Source organism: Carassius auratus, chromosome 21 (genome assembly GCF_003368295.1).
Source record: "Carassius auratus strain Wakin chromosome 21, ASM336829v1, whole genome shotgun sequence".
In the NCBI taxonomy this organism is placed as follows: Eukaryota; Metazoa; Chordata; class Actinopteri; order Cypriniformes; family Cyprinidae; genus Carassius; species Carassius auratus.
Window position 1 is genome coordinate 5,453,420 of NC_039263.1, and position 19,363 is coordinate 5,472,782.

At 36.3% G+C, this 19,363-nt stretch overlaps 2 protein-coding genes across 5 annotated transcripts in view; one reads left to right on the plus strand and one right to left on the minus strand.

Moving 5' to 3' along the window:
* Positions 1 to 10,280, plus strand: part of LOC113038308 (rho GTPase-activating protein 26-like) — a 99,534-nt gene extending 89,254 nt beyond the window's left edge. For 2 of the 3 annotated variants that reach the window (XM_026195627.1, XM_026195628.1), the window contains exons 21-24: positions 6,228 to 6,263; positions 6,773 to 6,883; positions 8,160 to 8,251; positions 9,707 to 10,280. In XM_026195627.1, the coding sequence (XP_026051412.1) occupies positions 6,228 to 6,263; positions 6,773 to 6,883; positions 8,160 to 8,251; positions 9,707 to 9,795 (328 nt within the window). In that variant the 3' untranslated portion in view covers positions 9,796 to 10,280. The remainder of the gene's footprint in view (positions 1 to 6,227; positions 6,264 to 6,772; positions 6,884 to 8,159; positions 8,252 to 9,706) is intronic. The other variant, XM_026195629.1, reaches the window with a different exon arrangement.
* Positions 10,281 to 10,878: 598 nt separating this feature from the next.
* LOC113038309 (glucocorticoid receptor) overlaps positions 10,879 to 19,363 on the minus strand; it is a 74,961-nt gene continuing 66,476 nt past the window's right edge. Inside the window, exons 8-10 of one of the 2 annotated variants that reach the window (XM_026195630.1) lie at positions 18,649 to 18,779; positions 14,899 to 15,056; positions 10,879 to 13,602 (exon numbers count right to left, since the gene is read on the minus strand). In XM_026195630.1, coding sequence (XP_026051415.1) covers positions 13,450 to 13,602; positions 14,899 to 15,056; positions 18,649 to 18,779 — 442 coding nt within the window. In that variant the 3' untranslated portion in view covers positions 10,879 to 13,449. The remainder of the gene's footprint in view (positions 13,603 to 14,898; positions 15,057 to 18,648; positions 18,780 to 19,363) is intronic. The other variant, XM_026195631.1, reaches the window with a different exon arrangement.

Sequence of the window (19,363 nt, forward strand, 5' to 3'; positions counted from 1 at the left end):
ATAGAAATGAAAGAACATGGCCTACTTGAAACCGTTTTTGTAACATTAGAATTTTCTGGTGTATGCAATCTCATGCAGAATATAATGTATTGAAGTGAGCAAGTTTTTTCTCTTTTTATTGAACCTTTTAATGACATTGCTCTGAGACCTTCACTGTTATTACAACTCGTGCGTGCCTGCACTTCAAAACATGCAACACACGCGGACTTAATTGCAATTTGAAAATCACACTAAGTATATTGTTGTTTCAAACAGCAATATCCTTTGTGTGATTTAAATCAAGGGCGTAGGAACCCCCAATATTGGAGACAGTCGCATTTGTCCCCCCCAAAAATTATACCACAGAGGAGAAAAATATTAGATTTTGAAATTGCTTTTATTTTGAAAGCGCAATACAGTGCCTTGTCACCAGCCTGCCCCCTCAATAAGAGCAGAGGGCCGCGCTGGCGCTGCGCGAGGAATCTCACCGTCTTAAAGTTCACTCGCACATGTCAATCACACTCAGTTGACATGATTGTAAAAGGTCAGAAGACCGAAGTTTCACATGGGGCATTTGGATATTTTTTTTTCTCCTGAATTACTGCAGGGTGTCACAATTGTGCAAAAAACATTGCCTTATCTTCTCTGAAAAGCGTTCCGTAAATTCAGCTGACATAAATTATACTTTCAATAAACAAAAAATACTATCCAGTAATTAAATGTTTTCTCTGTTGACACAAATCTTGTGCGATTTCCTAACCTGCCCGGGATAGTCACACAATGCGTGCCATAGTCCTTTAATGAAACGTTTCGCAAATTAATGACACATTTGAACTGATTCGCTTCAATGATTGGTTAAAACAACTGATCTGTCCAACAATGGACTCAATGGATAAATCTGTAGCACTTTACAATAATGTTCCATTTATTAAACTGTAGTTTACCTACATTAGTTAACATTTATTACTAATAAACTACGCTTCTACAGCATTGTTAGTGTTAATTTCAATATTTAGGCTACTAATAGATATATAATTGAAATCAAAAGTTGTAGTTGTTAACATAGGCTCAAACTCAAGTTTGTTTCCCCTCTTGATGCGGACCTTTTTGGCAGGTGTGAATACAGTGACTGCACTTTGGTGCAGGCCAAACAACTGTACCGAGACCCAGCTAAAGAGGTGGCCTCTGTCTGCTTCCAAACGAACGCTGGTACAGTTCATTTAAGGTGCAAATTTGACCTGACCTCGATCCGACCCAATTGCAGAAATCAAGTTCAAAAACAGACAGCTCGCACATATAGTGCTGTTATTTGCATTTCAATGGCTTAAATCACTTGTTTTTAAACCACAACACTTAAAAACATATGCAAATTATGAGTTTTTGTGACCATGGCACACAGCAACGTGAGACGAGCACGCTAAATAGGCTAAAGCTTGCTGTAAAAATTACTATATGTTGGGGGAAAATAGTATGGAGATATTTGAATTAATAATTAATTAACTTTTTTCATGAGTCAGTGTCGGAAAGAAGTTAGTTATCCTGACTCACCATCTCATCAGTGGACATGCCTTTTTTTTTATTTAAATCTTTCTCTTAGGGGTGCACGATATATATCGGCTGATGATTAATCTGCATCTAGTCAGTAAAGACGGTTCTCTAATCAGCGGTAAATACCATCAGGTGCGTGATTTCACATAGAGCAGCTGTTACTGCACGAAGCTGCGCAAATCCAAGCTGATAATGAACGTGAATGCTATTATTTGCTGATTACCCTCTCAATGATATAATGCCTACCGTCATGCTTTCAGCCAAAGTGGGTCAAGCTGATGGAAATGTATTGAATAGCAAATAAATCACCCACTCAGACAACATCATGTCTGGTCACATCCAAATCAAAAAAATGAACTTGAAATGACTTAGAAACATGAAAGGATCTGTGACTGAGCATATAAAAGTTGCACCTTCTTGTTTGTAAGTGCAATACGTAACTTTTTTGTGTTATTTTATATAGAAACCACTATACCTTGTATTAATATATCATTTATGTAATGACAGCTTTCTCTGATTATTATAGCATTTGCACATTAATCATGTAACAAAACATAATTACTGCTGCAGTCTTTTTTTTAAATATATGATTAACATAAATGTAGAGAGGGCAGAACTAAATTAACCAACTTTAGGTTATTGTTAAAAAGCAAACAAACAAAAAACTACTGACCGCCTTCAAATGCAGAAACATTAAACAAATTAAAATCCAGCAGTTTATTTAAATATGGCATGATAGTAGTTAGTTAATATCTAAATATGTTTGTGGATTAAGCAGAAAATCCTGTTTTAGCAATCCCAGCAACACCTATTTGTTTTGTAGTCAGTGAAGGTTAATCCAGTTAAACGTCTTATGATATTATGAGATTAATAGACAGAGCACTGCACTCTCTCTCTCTCTCTCTGTGTGTGTGTGTGTGTGTTCGGTTGTAAATCAGCTGTGAGGATCGCCGGCTCAAAGCCTCAGGACTGAGATGAATGCTGTCGTCTATATATAGATGTATATATTAAGTGTGGCAGTGCTGATATACCCATCTCAGATACCCCTGAGGACCCAGCAGGTTGTAAATCAATGAAGACCTGGAGATTGATGAACTGCTTGAGAAAACGTGTGATCAGTTGAATTATGTTGACTCTCACAAAATAAAAGTGGTACCTTTACTAGAAATTAAAGTAGCTGAATGCAAAGGGAAAGTGTATGCAAACATCCACACTCATATGAAAGCCATAGGAAATTGTAATAATACATATTATGGAAAGTAAACGTCAAACACATAAAGGTAATATATGTCTCCATTCATTCATTTTCTAAACTGTCTTTAAGGGTTGTGGGCTGCATCTTTTGCCACAATAGACATGGGAACAGCTTGGAGAAATGGCCTTATATATATATAAGCAAATCTGTAAACTGAATATTGAAAAAACCAATGGCCACAGTAATAGGCATGAAGTTTTTGGCAAAATAATTCCAAAGTTATATAACAAGTTTTGGTCCATTTTTATGAAGCTTTGGCCAGTAGGGGGCATTGAGCATCTAGTACAGACAGGCTTGGTGTTAGATTCTAGCAAGTTTCATCATAATATTATACTCCCTGTCCGATCTGCTCCCAGATTTGTGTCAATGAAAGTTCTGAAGAGAAGGCAGTTATTTGGTCAGAAGTACATTAATTACCATGGTCTTGTGAAATGTTATTGCTATTTAAAATAACTGTTTTCTGTTTGAATATATTTTAAAATGTAATTTCTTCCTTTGATGGAAACACTGAATTATTAGCAGCAAATACTCCAGTTTTTAGTGTCACATGATCACTCATCTTTATAATTTTTCATAAACAAATCATTCTGATATGTTGATTTAGTGCTCAAAAAAACTTTATTATTAATGTTGATTATTATGTTTTTTTATGATGCTTAATATTTTTGTGGAAACCATGAAATGACCAAAAGTTTATTTTATTTTATTTTAACAGATTAATATTTTTATACATCAGTAACACATTAAATTGATCAGTGACAGTAATATATTCCTAATGTTACAAAATATATATTATAAATGAATTCTGTTCTTTTTAGCTTTCTATTTATAACAAAATATAAACTAAATACACATTCTGCTATGATTTTGCCACAAAGAAATCAATACAAATAGTTAATGGTTACTAAAAATGGATCCACACAAATTTATTTTAGTGTCACATGTTCAGAATAAATATTCGGAATGAGATCCCCTTGCCAACACAATATAAACATATTTTAGTTAAAATTATTTTATTACCCAAATCATTAGGTTTTAATCTTTCTGCTGGAATATATAGTTTCTGGTGATGTTAAATATCTAGATAAACAAATATTTGGTGTCATGTTTGATCATTTCTAGAGTGCTTTTATTGATTAATGATGACTGTAAATTCCCATTTTATAAACAGTAAATACAGAAGGACAGTGCTTGTAATGTATGTGTGTATGCAGCACTAAGTGAGACTCCTTTAACACTAATGATGTTTGGACTGTTAGATTATTAAAGTTAACTCACCACTTGAGGTCATGCTGTTCCCATGACAACCCCACTATCTACTGTGGATAGATGCTGAGCAGGTTAGTGAGGAGTGTGTTTGTGTGTGACGGATGCTTGGCTACAAATTCCACAGTGTCCAATAAGCAGCTTTATTTGCTTCTGTGCAAATACAATACTGATTGTGATGATATTCACTTCCTCATATGTCTCACTTACGATTTACACACAGGAACAGCAGCAGCATTGTTTCATTAAGCTCAATGGTGATGTGTGTTATTTCTGTCACCGAACGGAACTGCAAAAATAAGGACGGTTTCTGGGTTTTCCATCTTCAAGTGGTTGGACAAACAGAAAGTCATACTCCAAACTTATGCCATTGGTTGAGCCAATGTTGGCGGTCAGAATTCTGAAACAACCTGAAATAATTTATGCTCCTTGACATTAAGAAAGTGCAAGAGTTTCAGGTGTATACACACACACTCACACACACACACATATATTCATTCAGTAGTCAACATTCGAAGTGGATCAAAAAATTTAAGACGAGAACGCATTTCAGTTTTAGGTTTTAGGACAACTTTGATGAAAAGTTTTGATCCACTTTAGTTGTTTAAATGCCAAAATGGAAAGACCGTGTGTGACAAAGTTAGGACCCCCTTAATGTTAACATAGGAATGAAGAGGGTGAGTTATGGTCAGGCGATGTTAACCAAATTACTTTGATTAACTGATCATCAGCAAGTCTGAGAGCCTCTAAAAAAAAGAAGACATTTTGTCAGTTAACTAGTCTGGAGTAGTGTGAAGAAAGGCATCAGCAATGATCTTAGAGAAGCAAGGAGTTGCTGCCATCAATCTGGGAAGAGTAATATGGCAGCCATTTATGCTGCGGGGGCCGGGGAGCAGTTGGGGGTTCGGTGCCTTGCTCAAGGGCACTTTCGTCGAGGTATTGTAGGTGGAGAGAGCACTGTACATTCACTCCCCTCCTGCCAGCCGAGACTCAAACACACAACCTTTGGATTATGAGACTGAATCTCTAACCATTAGGCCACGACTTCCCCAAACCAAGTACATCATTCCACTGTGAGGAAGTTTATTCACAAGTGGAAGACATTCAAAACAGAAACCAATCCTCCCAGGAGTGGAAATTCACCCTAAGATCAGTCAACCCAAGAACTTCACCGCAGGCTCCACAGGCCTCAGTTAACATGTTTAATTATAAAGTTCATGACAGTGTAATTAGAAGCACATGGGACAAGTATGGCATGTTCGGAAGGCTTGCCAGAAAAAACAAAAACAAAAAAAAACATGGCAGTATGGTTTAGGTTTGCAAAGTTACATCTGAACAAAACATAAGATGTCTAGAACAATGTCCTTTGAACAGAAAAGACCAAGTGGAGATGTTTGGGTGTAATGCACACTGCCACGCTTGGTGAAAACCTTTAAGAACATATCAGCACAAACATCTCATAGCAAAACTCACTCATGCTGGTGGAGGGCTGATGATTTTGAGCTGGTTTTGGAGCTACAGGATCGTTGAGTCGACCGTGAACTCCTCTGTACACCAAAGTTTTCCAGAGTCAACTGTGAGGTCATCCGTCCAAGTTTTGCCAAAACTGGGTGATGCAACAGGACAATGATCCCAAGCACCCCAGCAAACCTACAACAGAACGGCTGAAAAAGAAAAGAATCAAGGTGTTGAAATAAAGCAAAGTCCAGAGCTCATCCTGACTCAAATACTGTGGTGAGAGCTTTGCACAAAACAAACCTCAACTAGAGCATCATGGTAAAGAAGAGTGGGCCAAAATTACTGCAGAACAATCTGATTGACTGATAAAGTCATACAGGACATTATTATTACAAGTTATTGCTGCTAAAAGTGGATCTACAGGGAGTTGAATTATAGGGTGTACTAATCTTGTCACACATGGGTCTTACATCTTGGTTTTATTTTTGTTAAATAAATAACAACACGGTGCATTATGCCATGTGTTGTTCATCTGAGGTTTTAGTTTACATCACATTAATCACGATCAATCGTTTGACAGCACTACTATTATTATTATGAATATATATATATATATATATATATATATATATATATATATATATATATTGCATATTTAGGAAATATAGTTAAATATAGTTTAAAATAGTTTAACCTGTTAATACTGTTTCTGTTATTATAGTCAAAATCCAAAAGTTCGCAGCAGCATGTCGACAAGGTAAGTTTGTCCAGTTTTCAGTTTAACAAATGATGACTAATGATTTTCCTCAGCATGTTTAACTCAGTTCGGCTAAATATGACAATTCAGTCACTGTTTACTCACTAAACCAGTGTCTGACGTTCATTCTCCGGTTTAAGACAAAAAGAGATGCTTTTTTACAGTATTTCACATGCAGCATGTTCAGTGACCAATGGCTCATTTCAGGAGCTTGACATGAACACCCGTCCAAACATCTCTTTCTGTGTTCACACAGGACATGAAAGACAGGAGTTGTGTAAATGATGACAGAATGGTCATGTTTGGCTGAACTTTCCCTGTTATCTTGAAACTCTCAAGCATGTGTAACTGCATTTATGTCTTTATTATTTCTTTAAACCGATGATGCAACTCCCTCTTGAAGTCTCTTGTGTAAGCTGCAGCACAGCAGCTGCTGTAACATAAATGTTGGTGCTGGAATCACATAGTGCGTGCCTGCGTGTGTGTGTGTGTGTGTGTGTTTGTCGCAGCCCGTCTTCACCCAGTCCCACCTCACCGCGCTCCCCCTCATGGCCGATGTTCTCTGCCCCCTCCAGCCCCCAGCTGGCCTCCAGCACCTCCAGCGAATCGTCCCCCGTCAGGTGTGTGTCCTGCTCTGGCCTGCTTAGGCAGCTATCTATAGCAGTGCAGTCTTCTAATCGTTCGGTGATAAGCTTCAGCTTTGCACATTCACACCTTCCCTCCTCACATCTGAGCATATACATCAACTAACTTCATCGCTCTGATGCACTGTGGGTAATAATATGGTTTATGGGAAGTTTCATTTCTGTCATTGCATAAACTGTATGTATGTTCAGGGGCGGACCTGTTGGGGGTCCTAAACAAATTCCAGGTACTGTATTGGGCCCTAACACTATCTATGCGCTCTTTTACACCAAACCTTTGTTTTGCTCCCTCGCTCTCATAGTTTATAGTTTATTGATCCCTTTGCAGCCACTAATTAGTGAACCTGATGCTGTTCTAAAGCCATGTTAGGCTAGCTTATTTTTTTATGGATCACAAAACAAGACATTATCAAAACAATGCTTGCACTTATCCATTTAATAAATTGTAAGCTTTTTACAAACAAAAACTTAACCCATTAAATATACGGTAGGGTTTCAGAAACTCAGAAGCTTCATTTCAGCACATTTTAAACAGTGAGTGGATTCCAACTTAAACACTTCTGGTCATTACATTTCAGAAATTAACATATATGTCTGTGATTGGGTACATCGCTGCAAATACGTTTTGCCAGTATAAGAGGGAGCCCCCTGATTTCCCGGGGCCCTAAGTGGCCCCTCACCTCTCTTAAATGCCCTTTTTTATGATTATGTATTTACTGTTTCATGATCAGAATAAATGTATGTACACCAATCAAATTTTGGTTGCACTTTATCTTTGAATTACTGTCATGTGGGTATTTTTCTTATTTTCCGGACTATAAGTCACACTTTTTTTTCATAGGTTGGCTGGTCCTGCAACTTATAGTCAAGTGCGACTTATTTATCAAAATTAATTTGACATGAAGCGAGAGAAATGAACAGAGAGAAATGAACCAAGAGAAAACATTACTGTCTCCAGCCACGAGAGGGCGCTCTGTGCTGCTCAGTGATCCTGTAGTCTACACTGAAAACATAGAGCGCCCTCTCGCGGCTGGAGACGGTAATGATTTCTCTTGGTTCTTGGTTCTAAATAAATGCGACTTATAGTCCAGTGTGACTTATATATGTTTTTTTTTCCTCGTCATGACATATTTTTGGTCTGATGCGACTTATAATTAGGTGCGACTTATAGTCCGAAAAATACGGTACAAGTGATGCACATATTTAAAAGTTTTAAAAGTTTATTGTTTATATATATTTGTGTCATCTCCAGTCCTCCGCTAAGAAAGGCACGTGCACTATATGCCTGCAAGGCTGAACATGACTCTGAGCTGTCCTTTATCGCAGGCACCATATTCGAGAATGGTAAGTCCCCAGCAAGGGGGTTCTGCAAATACTTGTTTTGTACCATATATGTTGAAGTCTTCCATTGTAACACGCGGTGATGAAGTGTTTTCAGTCACAAGTAGGCACCAGACAGTCAACGATAGCGGAGTGACTCGTAAAGCATACAAGTAGTACCGGGATGAACGGTGTGTTATTCAAATTGGTGGTTGTTATCTGGGAATAACATACCACTGAATGGCACAATTGACCAATCAGGATCAAGTATTCCACAGAGCTGTGTAATAATTCCCAATAACAACCGGTAAAGCTAATAACACAGGCTCATCCGGGTACTGCGCGTTATTTTGACCATTAGTAATTATATGCTTAATGTATCCCTCCACTGCCGCTGATTAAGGTTTCGTGTCTAATAAAATTACTTTTTTGGCAGCAGCTGTGTAATAAGCAGATGAATGTAGCGCCTCAGTTCAAGAGAACTGATCATCTCCTCCACTTTACTACCAGTTACAGCACAAAATAAACATTGTTTTAAAGAGAGTACAACTTCGGAAAGATGTCATTATAAACAATGCATCACATAACATCACATATTTGATGAGCATAAATTCATTAGTCAGCTAGAAAAATGTTCTCTACTGAGGAGCATTTTGCTAAATATATGCACCATATGACATATTCATTACAATATTTACTATTCTTCAGTATTCAGTTTATGTTTAAATAAATCCCTCACGTTTTAATGACAGCCATCATTTAAAGGTTTATATTGCAAAAAATTTATTGGAGGAAACATCTATTTGTAAAGTTAGTATAATAATATTATTATAGAAACTTGGTTGTATACAAATTGGTTCATTTTAACGTTCATGTAATGCATCACCAACTAATTCTCTTGTATATTTTATAGCATTGTTTTTTTTGCTTAAGAAAATTTGCCATGTACTGTACCTGATGCATCCAAAATAACTGATATCGAATTGAATCACAAGCTTGTGAATCTAAATCGAATTGTAAATTCTGTGTCAATACCCAGCCCTTTTAAATAGAGGCTTAAAAATGCTTTGAAAGATTATTTGTTAGGCCTCTTTGAGAGATACAGTAAACTTGATTATTTCAGCGCCATCTCACAACCAATTCGCATGTATTTTACGAGGTGGCTAATTCATACGAATGTGTACGACCTCAATCGTACGATTTGTCTAGACTCCAGTGACTGTTAGGTTTAGACTTAGGGGAAGCCCATTCATAGAAATTGGGGAACTCATTAAATAAATACAAAATGAGCCAATCGCGTAAAATTTGTTGAATTGCCATGAAATCAGGTTGTTATTTTTGGTGGGTGATGCTGCACAGAGTCTAACTTGGATCTGGAACAGTCCTTATTCCTTTTTGCACTGTAGAAATAGAGTACACAGGGGATAAAGTTGTCAGTGGCATCCAAAATGATCTTCAGTTTGCATCTTTGTCTCTTAGTTCATCCGTCAAGAGAACCAGGCTGGCTGGAGGGCACCTTGGACGGGAAGACGGGGTTAATTCCGGAGAACTACGTGGAGTTTATGTAGCTGGGAGTCAATGAAAGTGGCACAGAGCCCGCTTTTGAAAATAACTGAACTTCAGTTAGTCAGAAGAGCCAAGTTAGTCTTCCTGATCGTTATAGTGTGGTTTTTTTGGCAGCTGTGGCGTTCCCCTAGCGTGTAATTGATCCACGCATCCCACAATGCATTGCCACTGTTTAACACAAAGTTCAACGCAAGGTAAAAGGGAAAGAAAACAAGCTCTAGGACTTGACTCAGCCACAGTCAAGCAATTGTATTTTAGGGGTTTATTATGAATTATGGATTTGTTTTTATTACTATATACTATATATAAATAATGCTTCTATGTGAGCACTTCCTGGTTCTCCATGATGTAAAATGTGTGATGTTTCTATGCAGTCTGAGGCTCTTTGAATGTCTTTTTTATCCTTCAGGTCCTTGCACCTGTTTGGTAGAGAACTACTAAAAGATAACGGTTCATTATGCACTCTTTTGTATATCAGGAAGCATTTAAAAAAAAAAAAAATCTGAATTTTCTCCTTTTTTTAGTATGTGGAAATGTTTAAATTATCTCTTAATGTGAATTAACATCATATGTAAACCACTCTTATTTAAGCATTATCTCGGATGAGATTTGTGTTCGTTTGGGGTGTATTAACATTGTAAATAAGTGATAATTGATGAGGTATAATTTTTTTGTAAAATGTGAATTATATATATTTTTATTGTAGCGTACTAACTTAATTTTTGATAGCCCAATTGATCTTTTAATTTTTTTTTTTTTTTCTGAGCCTTAATATTCTTTAGGATGTCAAATAAATGAAAACATGGTTCAGTTGTTTAGATTTTTTTTTTCTATCAAATAAAAATAACATCATCAAATTTCCATTTAAACGTCTTTTCTTTTTTCTTCTTTTTTTTTTAAACAAAACTGCTTTCAAGTATATTTGGACCTGGTTTGTTTGGTACAGATGAACTATTTTATATAGGCAATAAACAAGTTTATCAGAGTGTAGATTTGTGTCAACATCAAGATACAATGAAAAAAAAAAAAAAAATTGCAAATGACCACAATGATTTCCCAGTAAAATAAAGACACTACCCTTCTTCTGAACAAATGTTGTCCAACATTTAATCAAATATGTGTAAAGATCGACATTGACTACAGGAGAGGTGTAATACAGAAGTCATACAAAACTATTGTTTCAAACAAATAGACATTGTATATCATTTGCATTGGATTATTTTACATATAACTGAAATGCAAATAAAACAAAACACACTTTAATGAAAGCCATATACAAGTGAAATATGATTTGCCCTTAATCTTCAAAGATAGTATCTGCATGAATTTTTGTACAAAATATACTATATGTCAGGCCAGTATTAGGGTAGTGCAAATTCTCAGGCTTTGATACATTACACACAGCTTTATTTATATTTTTACTAGTTAATTTTACAGCATTATACATGAGACCAGAGCCTAAATCTTTATAAAAGAAATAGAAAAGGATAAAATAAAGTAAAAAGAGCCTAGAGTTGGGTAGTAAGAGCTACTGTAAAATATAACTGCTTTAAATATTGATATTTATTTGTTAAAATCTGCATTGCTTTGGTCACTCTGTTGCACTATACAAAACACACTTGCATCTCTGACACAACTTGAACCTGTCCTTCTGTAAAACAGTGATTACTCCTATATTCCCTAGAGATTTGTAGAATTTACATTTACATACAACATGACACTTTTTTTCAAAAGTGCATCTGCAATACAGATCATCTTGACAAAAAAAGATAAGACAACTTTATGTATTAAAATTATTTTCTTGTAAAATTATGTGTATATCAAAGATAATCTGTGTATTTATATTTTAGTTTTAGTTTCTTTTAAAAATGATCAGTGATTACCAAACAATTTCTTTTAGACATTTCAGCGTACTTCAGAATTTATACAACTTATGTTTTATGGCTCAAAAACTCCCTTTGCAAGGCCTACTGTGAAACAAACAGAAAACTCACAAACCTAGCCAGGGATTTGTAAAAAATTAAAATATTTGGGGAAGCCTGGGATATGCACTGTGACATTTAAATTTCACATCAGCCGATGGAAATGAGCATCAAACAAACAGCGTCTCTGTGACTCTCCAGAAGCACGAGACACTGCTGAAAATGAACCTTTAACCCTCTGATCGCCGTGAGTTGTTTGATATGGTGCACGGAAAAATTAATAGCTTAATCATCTGAGTCAAAATAACAGTTGAATATTCATTCTGTAAGGTGAATGTTTGAATGTTCAATTGTGTTATGTACACAAACACTAGTAATTCCGGAAATGGGTGCAAAAGTATTATATATATCTATAATAGTAGGAGTATTATAGAAATGAAAATTCTGTCATTATTTACTCACCCGTGTGTCATTCCAAAACCAACTGGCTTTGTTAGTTTGTTTTTTTTTTTTACCCGTCTTTTGGAACACAAAATACAACGTTGTGAAGAATCTTCACAAAGCACTTTTCAGACATAAAAATCACTACATATAAGTTTGGAACGTTGTGATAAAACAACAGAATTTTCTTTTTTGGATGAATCATTCCTTTACGCTGGTAATCAAGTGTAGCTGGTGCGAAAACCCTGAAGCGCACACACCAATGTCAGTTGACACGTAACAATGAGCAAACACATGCCCGAGCAAGAGAACCACAAATGTTCCTTTTGTTCTGAAGTTACAACAAAGGAGTTCGTTTGTGGCTTGGCACCACAGGGGCACATCAAAGACACAGACTAGAAAAGTGGGTCAAAACTTGTGGGCCTCATATGGGTTACTAGATTTAGAAAATGCAGAGAGAATTCCAAAAAAAATGTTTTTAACTAAAAACAGGATGACAGAAAGTAAAAAAGTCTGAGATGCTGGTGGATGTGCAACTTTAGACACGCGCAAACATTCACCAAATGACATGAACACACTGCAGTTGACAGGAGGGGAATGCTGGGATACGCTAATCTCAGTGTGAACAGAATGGATGGAAATCTGACAAATTCATTGATTTCGTGACTTGCCATCGTGTAGTATTTTGCTGTCAGTCATGGAACAGATCTGGATTTGAATTGAATTATATTGTGGAATATTCATGCAAAATTGTTTGACGATTTGGAGATTCGATGAGACTTTAAAAATACATTATATGGTTTAATGTTTCATCAGCAGCTTCAGAATTTGGAGCACCTCTTGGGAGCGTTGAGCTGCCACCTACAGTGAACCATCACGGCAGGTTTAGACAAGGGCAGATGAATGTGAATCATCAACAGAAATTCTGTACGCCAAGTCATTGCGTTAGCCTGAGAAATGTTCAAAACTGATTCGCAAAGCGCAAAAAAGGCACATTTTCCTTTTTTGATATACCTTTGTAAACATTTCAGCAGTGTACATGCAAAATAATAGAGAAAATATCACTAAAAAAATTTCTCAATTCTCAAAGTCACTTTCTGTCTGCTCCAAGTACACAACTTTGTCCTGCTCCACGAACATTTCAGAAGAGCAAACGTCTCCTCTTCCCTCCGAGAATCAAGCAGAAGCGACTGTATCCCTCGGTTCATTCAGGATGTTTGGGGAAAATGGGCAGGTTGGATTAGAGCTGGTAAGAAAAGGGTGGTGTTAAGGCATTGTTATGATCTAAGGCAGTCATTTCTGATGGAACAGAAGAGGCTTGACACTCCCGTCTTTAAATTTTGGTAGCTGATGGCTGATGATCTCCGCCAACATCTCAGGAAACTCCACGCTCAGAGATTTATTCACAAATGTGTAGAAACAGAAGTTGAGAAGCTCCTCCACCATCTGTGGATAAAAGTAGCATTTCAACGTACACTACATGAGCCCAACAATGCAAACTAATGCCTGTACATTCATAGGAGTGGTCGACTGATATAATACCATGGCTGATATATCTGCAGATATTCTGTATTTTTAATTATTGGCATTGGGCAATACATTTTCTGTTTGGCTGGTAACGTAATAAAAACAGGACCTTTATTCTGACATCACTAAGAACCCAGCGCACAAACTTCTTTGGCTTACTCTCTTTATTTAACAATTCTGCCTAACAAAAGGCAAAACGCTCTCTCTCTCTCTCTCTCTCTCTCTCTGCATTTATACTTTTAAAAAAGTCTTAGAATCCCTATGAACTAATTACCAGTGCTGGATACATTACATAGACATTGTAGCCCATTACGGGTAACAAATGAAATAATGAAAATTGTAGTTAGTAATGCAATGTGTTGGATTTCACAAACTATGTAAATTAGTCTGAGTATCTTTTGATTAGTTTTGAGTTACTTTGTAAATAATATCTTCCATTCTTTGTTAAATTAAACAATAAAAACTGCATTAAACATTGCAATAGACCAAGGTTTCCCAAACTGGGGTTCATGAGGTGATGAAAACCTAATAATGAATTTAATTACCAAATGTCAAAGTGGCCTATCCATTTTCTGTGTAATTATAGTCACCTGACTAGTAGCTGGTGTGTGCAGTTCCATAAAACTGGAAGATTTTCCAAATGTGTATAAGCGGTACGATTTTTTTAGAAAGGAAAATTTGAGAGAAAATATAAGAATTATGCAGAATCGATACATTATTAACACTGTACTGCCATTGTGTAAATATTAAGTTATCTATATCTAATCTATGAAAAAGTAACTGTAATCTGATTCCAAATACTTTAAAATGAAATTCTAAGTACTTAATTTTGGAATCTGATGACATAATCCATATTACATGTAATCCGTTACTAGCCAGCACTGTTTCTCACTGCAATGACAATACACTTGAACGTATTCCTTAATGCAGGGGTGCCCAATCCTGTTCCTGGAGCTCCAACCCTAATCAAACACATCTGAAGCAGCTAATTAAGATTTTCAGGAACACTTACTAATTACAGTCAGATGTGTTAGCTAGGCTTGGAACTGAGGACTGGGCATTCTGCCTTAACACAATGCACAATGTATCCAACGTTCTGACCGAATGCTTACGTACGTTTCTGGCCTGGCATGTTCTCTCTTATAGATGCAATAAAATCATCTGCCAGTAGCGTGTCTAGTTTGTGTTTGCTGATGGTAAGAGATGCCAGCTTACCTCCTGCATTGAGTCCAAAAGCTTGGTGAGCTGGTAGAACCTCTGCCAGTTCTGGCTGGAGTTCTCCTCGCGTTTAACAATGGCTTTGCCCAGCTCCTTGATGTACGACATGCGGATTTCATCAAACACAGCTTGACTTTTAAGACCGTCCTTTGGTACTGTGGAAACAGATGGGGTCAGGATGAGACTTAAACAAATGCCACATGCAAATACTAAAAGGGCTTTCACACTGGAGAAAGCTCTGACATAGCATTTCACAGATCACCTGATGTCAGATTGTTCTAATTAGAAAAACTCTTTATGACAGATCTGATGTGACGTCGAAACAGAAGTGGTTTCAACAGTAGAAGCAGAACCCCTTGAGGCATTTCTATTGGACGTTTTACTCGCTGATGCGCTTTCTTCCACCTTAACCGCTTTGCAAAAGCATAAGGAGGTCAATTAAGTATCTTGTTGTCATCAACAAGATTGAGCACATGGATAAATTTTGCCTTTGTAAGCGTCGTCATAGAGACAAATAATTCTGAATGTGAAAATGTAGAGATATTCAAGTTAACAGTTTGTTGTAATCACAGTAAATCCAACATAAGAAAAACGTTGGAATACAAAAAGCATGTTTTGGAAAACCACCATTGGACAGTGGATGGTCATAAGAGTGTTTTATCTTTTCACATTTTTCCTCAATGTTTTTGTGACACACCATTATCCTTGATTTTGCAGCATTCTCTGATTCATGTGCTCAAGTGAGAATAAACGAACAAAAACAACACAAATCACATCTTTCATTGGATAGAGGAGAAATAAATGTTTTATACACTAACGGTCAAAGAATAGATTTGGAGTAATTATGATTTTTAATGTTTTTTGAAAGCATTCTACCGCCTTCAAGACATTTTAATGCATTTTAATGTAATTTAAAGCTCAGTTCTCAGCAGTTATTATTCCAGTCTTCAGTGGCACATGATACTCTGGAAATCATTCAAATATGCTGATTTGGTGCTCATTTATTATCAGCTGTAACTAATACTCAGTTATTAATATCTTATTATCAATGTTAAAACAGTTTGTACAGTTTACAATTCTGTTGGAAATCATGACCAATCCATCAGAATTCTTTGATAAATAGAAATAAAAGCAGCCTAATGTTAGTGTAATCTATTAATCTATAGTGTAATCTGGGTTTCCATCACCCTGCTTTTATGCACATCAGAATCGATTGATGGAAACACAGAATTAAAAAAAAAAAAAAAAAATGCCTTAATTCGCAAAAATGTTTTTACACTCATTTGAGGTAGTTTTTGACTTGTGCAAAAAAAGGGTTAATGTGAATAATGGGAATAATTTTACGAATAAATTGCTCCAAGCGCATGAAAAAGTCAAGTGACTTTGAACTATGGGATGGCGAATCCTGACTAACCAGTGGACCAGTCTTGTTCCACAGCATCTGAAATGTTATATGGTCATTTGTGAATGCCTGAGCAAAGTCTGTCATCAAAGTATTTCTGTAGTATAACTGCCTCCCAGAACTGTTAAACGACTGCGTTCCCGAACAGCAGCATCCACCTCCGAAAGCATTAACCGCATTAATTGTGTTTCGTCTGCTTGTTCTGAGGTGCAAGTAATTTATTAAATAAGAAAATTAGTATTTACAGTAGCTTCTCCTACTTTTCTTACTGATATAAAGTGCCAGTGTATTCAGGAAGTGACGATTTTGTTCTCTTTGAATAGTTGGATGGAAACGGTGCTTGTTTGCAGATGTTTTCTGCGATATTCCAATTTTGAACACAAGTTAAATTCACAACTTTGAATTTGAAAACAAAAAACTTTATCTGTATTTAACATGATAACAATTTAATAAAAACATTGTATGTTACTAATTATAATTCTTACATTTCCTCAGTCACTCAAAAAGCATTTACATTACCAAAGAACATCATCACTGACTTCCGTCTATCTACACTGTATGATGAATAAATCTCATAGAGAATGAGAAGCTACGTCACACCGCGTTTGCAAGCTGAAATTTACTGCAATTGCGAGTTATAAAGTCAGAATTTGCAAGATATAAAGTCAGAATTGTGAGATAAAAACTCACAATTGCGAGTTTGTATCTTCACATTCTGACTTTGTTTTTTCAAAATTGCAAGTTCATATCACGCAATTCTGAGAATTTAAAAAAATATATATATTTTTGTAAGTTTTAACCGAATTTTTGATGAAATGAATGCAGCCTTTGCAATCATAGGAGACATCTTTCAAAAACATAAACAAAAAAAAAAAAACTTAATTTTTTTTTTTTAATTTAGGTTTTTTATTATTATTGTTGTTGTTTTTATTGATTTATTTTTAACAGGAATCTAACAGGAATTAACGATTCTCAAAAATGTACTTAAATCTCTTAAAGAAAACTATCTAATGCCTTTGTGCTGAGACACAACATAAAACCACTTCATGAAAACAGGTTATTAAAAAAATCGGTCTAGACCAACTGTGAGTGCCCCAAAGGCACGAGGCCCTGTGTGGGCATGCCACCCCTGCGACAGTCTCATCAGCTCACATCCAAATCAAAGGAAAGTATGCAAACCTGAAGTAAATGTGAATGTGTTTCACATAATGGCTGTTGGCCCTGAGGCGTTCAGATCAGTGGTGTATCAGCCAGGGATTTGAGGCCCAGGGATGCTGGATTTCAGCCCAGACAAAGACTCGAATTAACCTATGCAAAGCGCCGCAGAGGTTGATAGTCTCGGTCCAATTATATCCAGATCTCTTATCAGATGAGACCGCAGGATTTCAACACAGAGAGATCTGAAGTGAAAATGCTGTGGCTTATTGGTAAGCATGCCCGTTTGTCAGGCTGTTTACCAATTGTTTACATATTATACACTGCCAACTATGTTTAAAAATAGTACTTTAATGGAAAGACTTGAAATTGTCTACCATCACTGGTTTCACTGTTAATGTTGGTGCAAATGCTTTGGTTTATTCGTTCTCTTTTTAATTGTATTATTAATTGTATTATTTTTTTTTGCTTAAACTCGTTTCTAAATATTATAATAATCAAAGTCAAGTGTTTTTATAAAAAAAAAAAAAATGGTATGTTCCAATTTGGGAACAGCGAGAAAAAATGTGTATTTAAGAAAAAAAAGAAGTTTTAGTAAAACCAGAGAAAAAGTGCATCCTAGGGTTTCCTTTTTCTATTATTCTGGGATTTAAAGAAAATAAAAATAAAAGTGTTTTTTATGATTCAGCCTGTTGGAACTCGATCTCTGGGGTTTATCCAAGGTAATTCACCAACAAGCATCATAGTGAGTATACCTAATATGCCAGTAAAAAATATACTGTGTAAAGTCAGCATAGGGCAGTGGCCCCAAAAATAAAATAAAAAAATTAAGAAATGCTTATTTGGTAACACTTTATTTTAAAGTTCAAATTCTCACTATTACCTACACTTTTTGCCTCAATAAACTCCTAAGTTGCTGCTTATTAACAGTATGGTGGTTTAAGTATGGGCTTGGATTTAGAAATCCAAAATATGGTCATGCAGAATAAGGCATCAATGCATGCTAATAAGCCACTAGTTAATAGTGAGAGTTGGTCCTTAACATAGAGTGTCACCATTATTTTTATTTATTGTTTTCATTTGGTGAATTGTTTGTGATGTCGTCTTTTAAAAAACATGCTTTATGATGTCACTGTACATGTACACTTCCTGTATGCAACATGCTTATGAATTGTGCTGACTGCTGATACCTGTGCTGAGGAGCAGGAGCACTTTCATGCAGAGATACTCGTCGTAGGACACCTGCAGCTTGACCAGCTCATTGGCGATCTTCAGCATCTGGTTACACTGGTCACTCATGTAGGGAAGTTTCATCCTCTCCCTTGAACACACACACAGAAACATTCTTATGCTGTGTTCACACCAAACGCGAATAGAGCATCTGGCGCGAATTATTTCAATGTTAAGTCAATGCAAAGGCGCATTTACGCGTGTCTGGAGGAATGAGGCGTTTAGCGCGGCGCAGAAGACGAGAATTGTGCTTTTGTGCATTTATGTGTTTGATGCGAATTTGCGTCTGCCGCCTGAGTTGAAAAATGTGAACTTTGCCGTCAATTCGCGCCGTGTTAAACAGTCAGGAGCCTGCTCAGGAGTCACTCATTCAACATGGAGGAACGACTGATGTTGTCAGTGAGCAGTCAACCGGAGCTTTATGAGCTTTTAAGTTCATATTTCAGGAATAAAAAGGGCCTCGCTTGGAGGAGTGAAATGTAAGTACACATTTAACTTTTGAGTCACGTACACGTTTATCAACCAACTTTTTAAGTTTTTTAACAACTATTTTACCCCTAATATAGGCTAGAGCTACTTTTCGCTAACAAGTTAATGCGTTTATTCAGAGGACATGTGCAGGAAAAAGTGGAAAAGACCCGAGTGCTCGATCAACATCAGCCATCTTGCAAACAG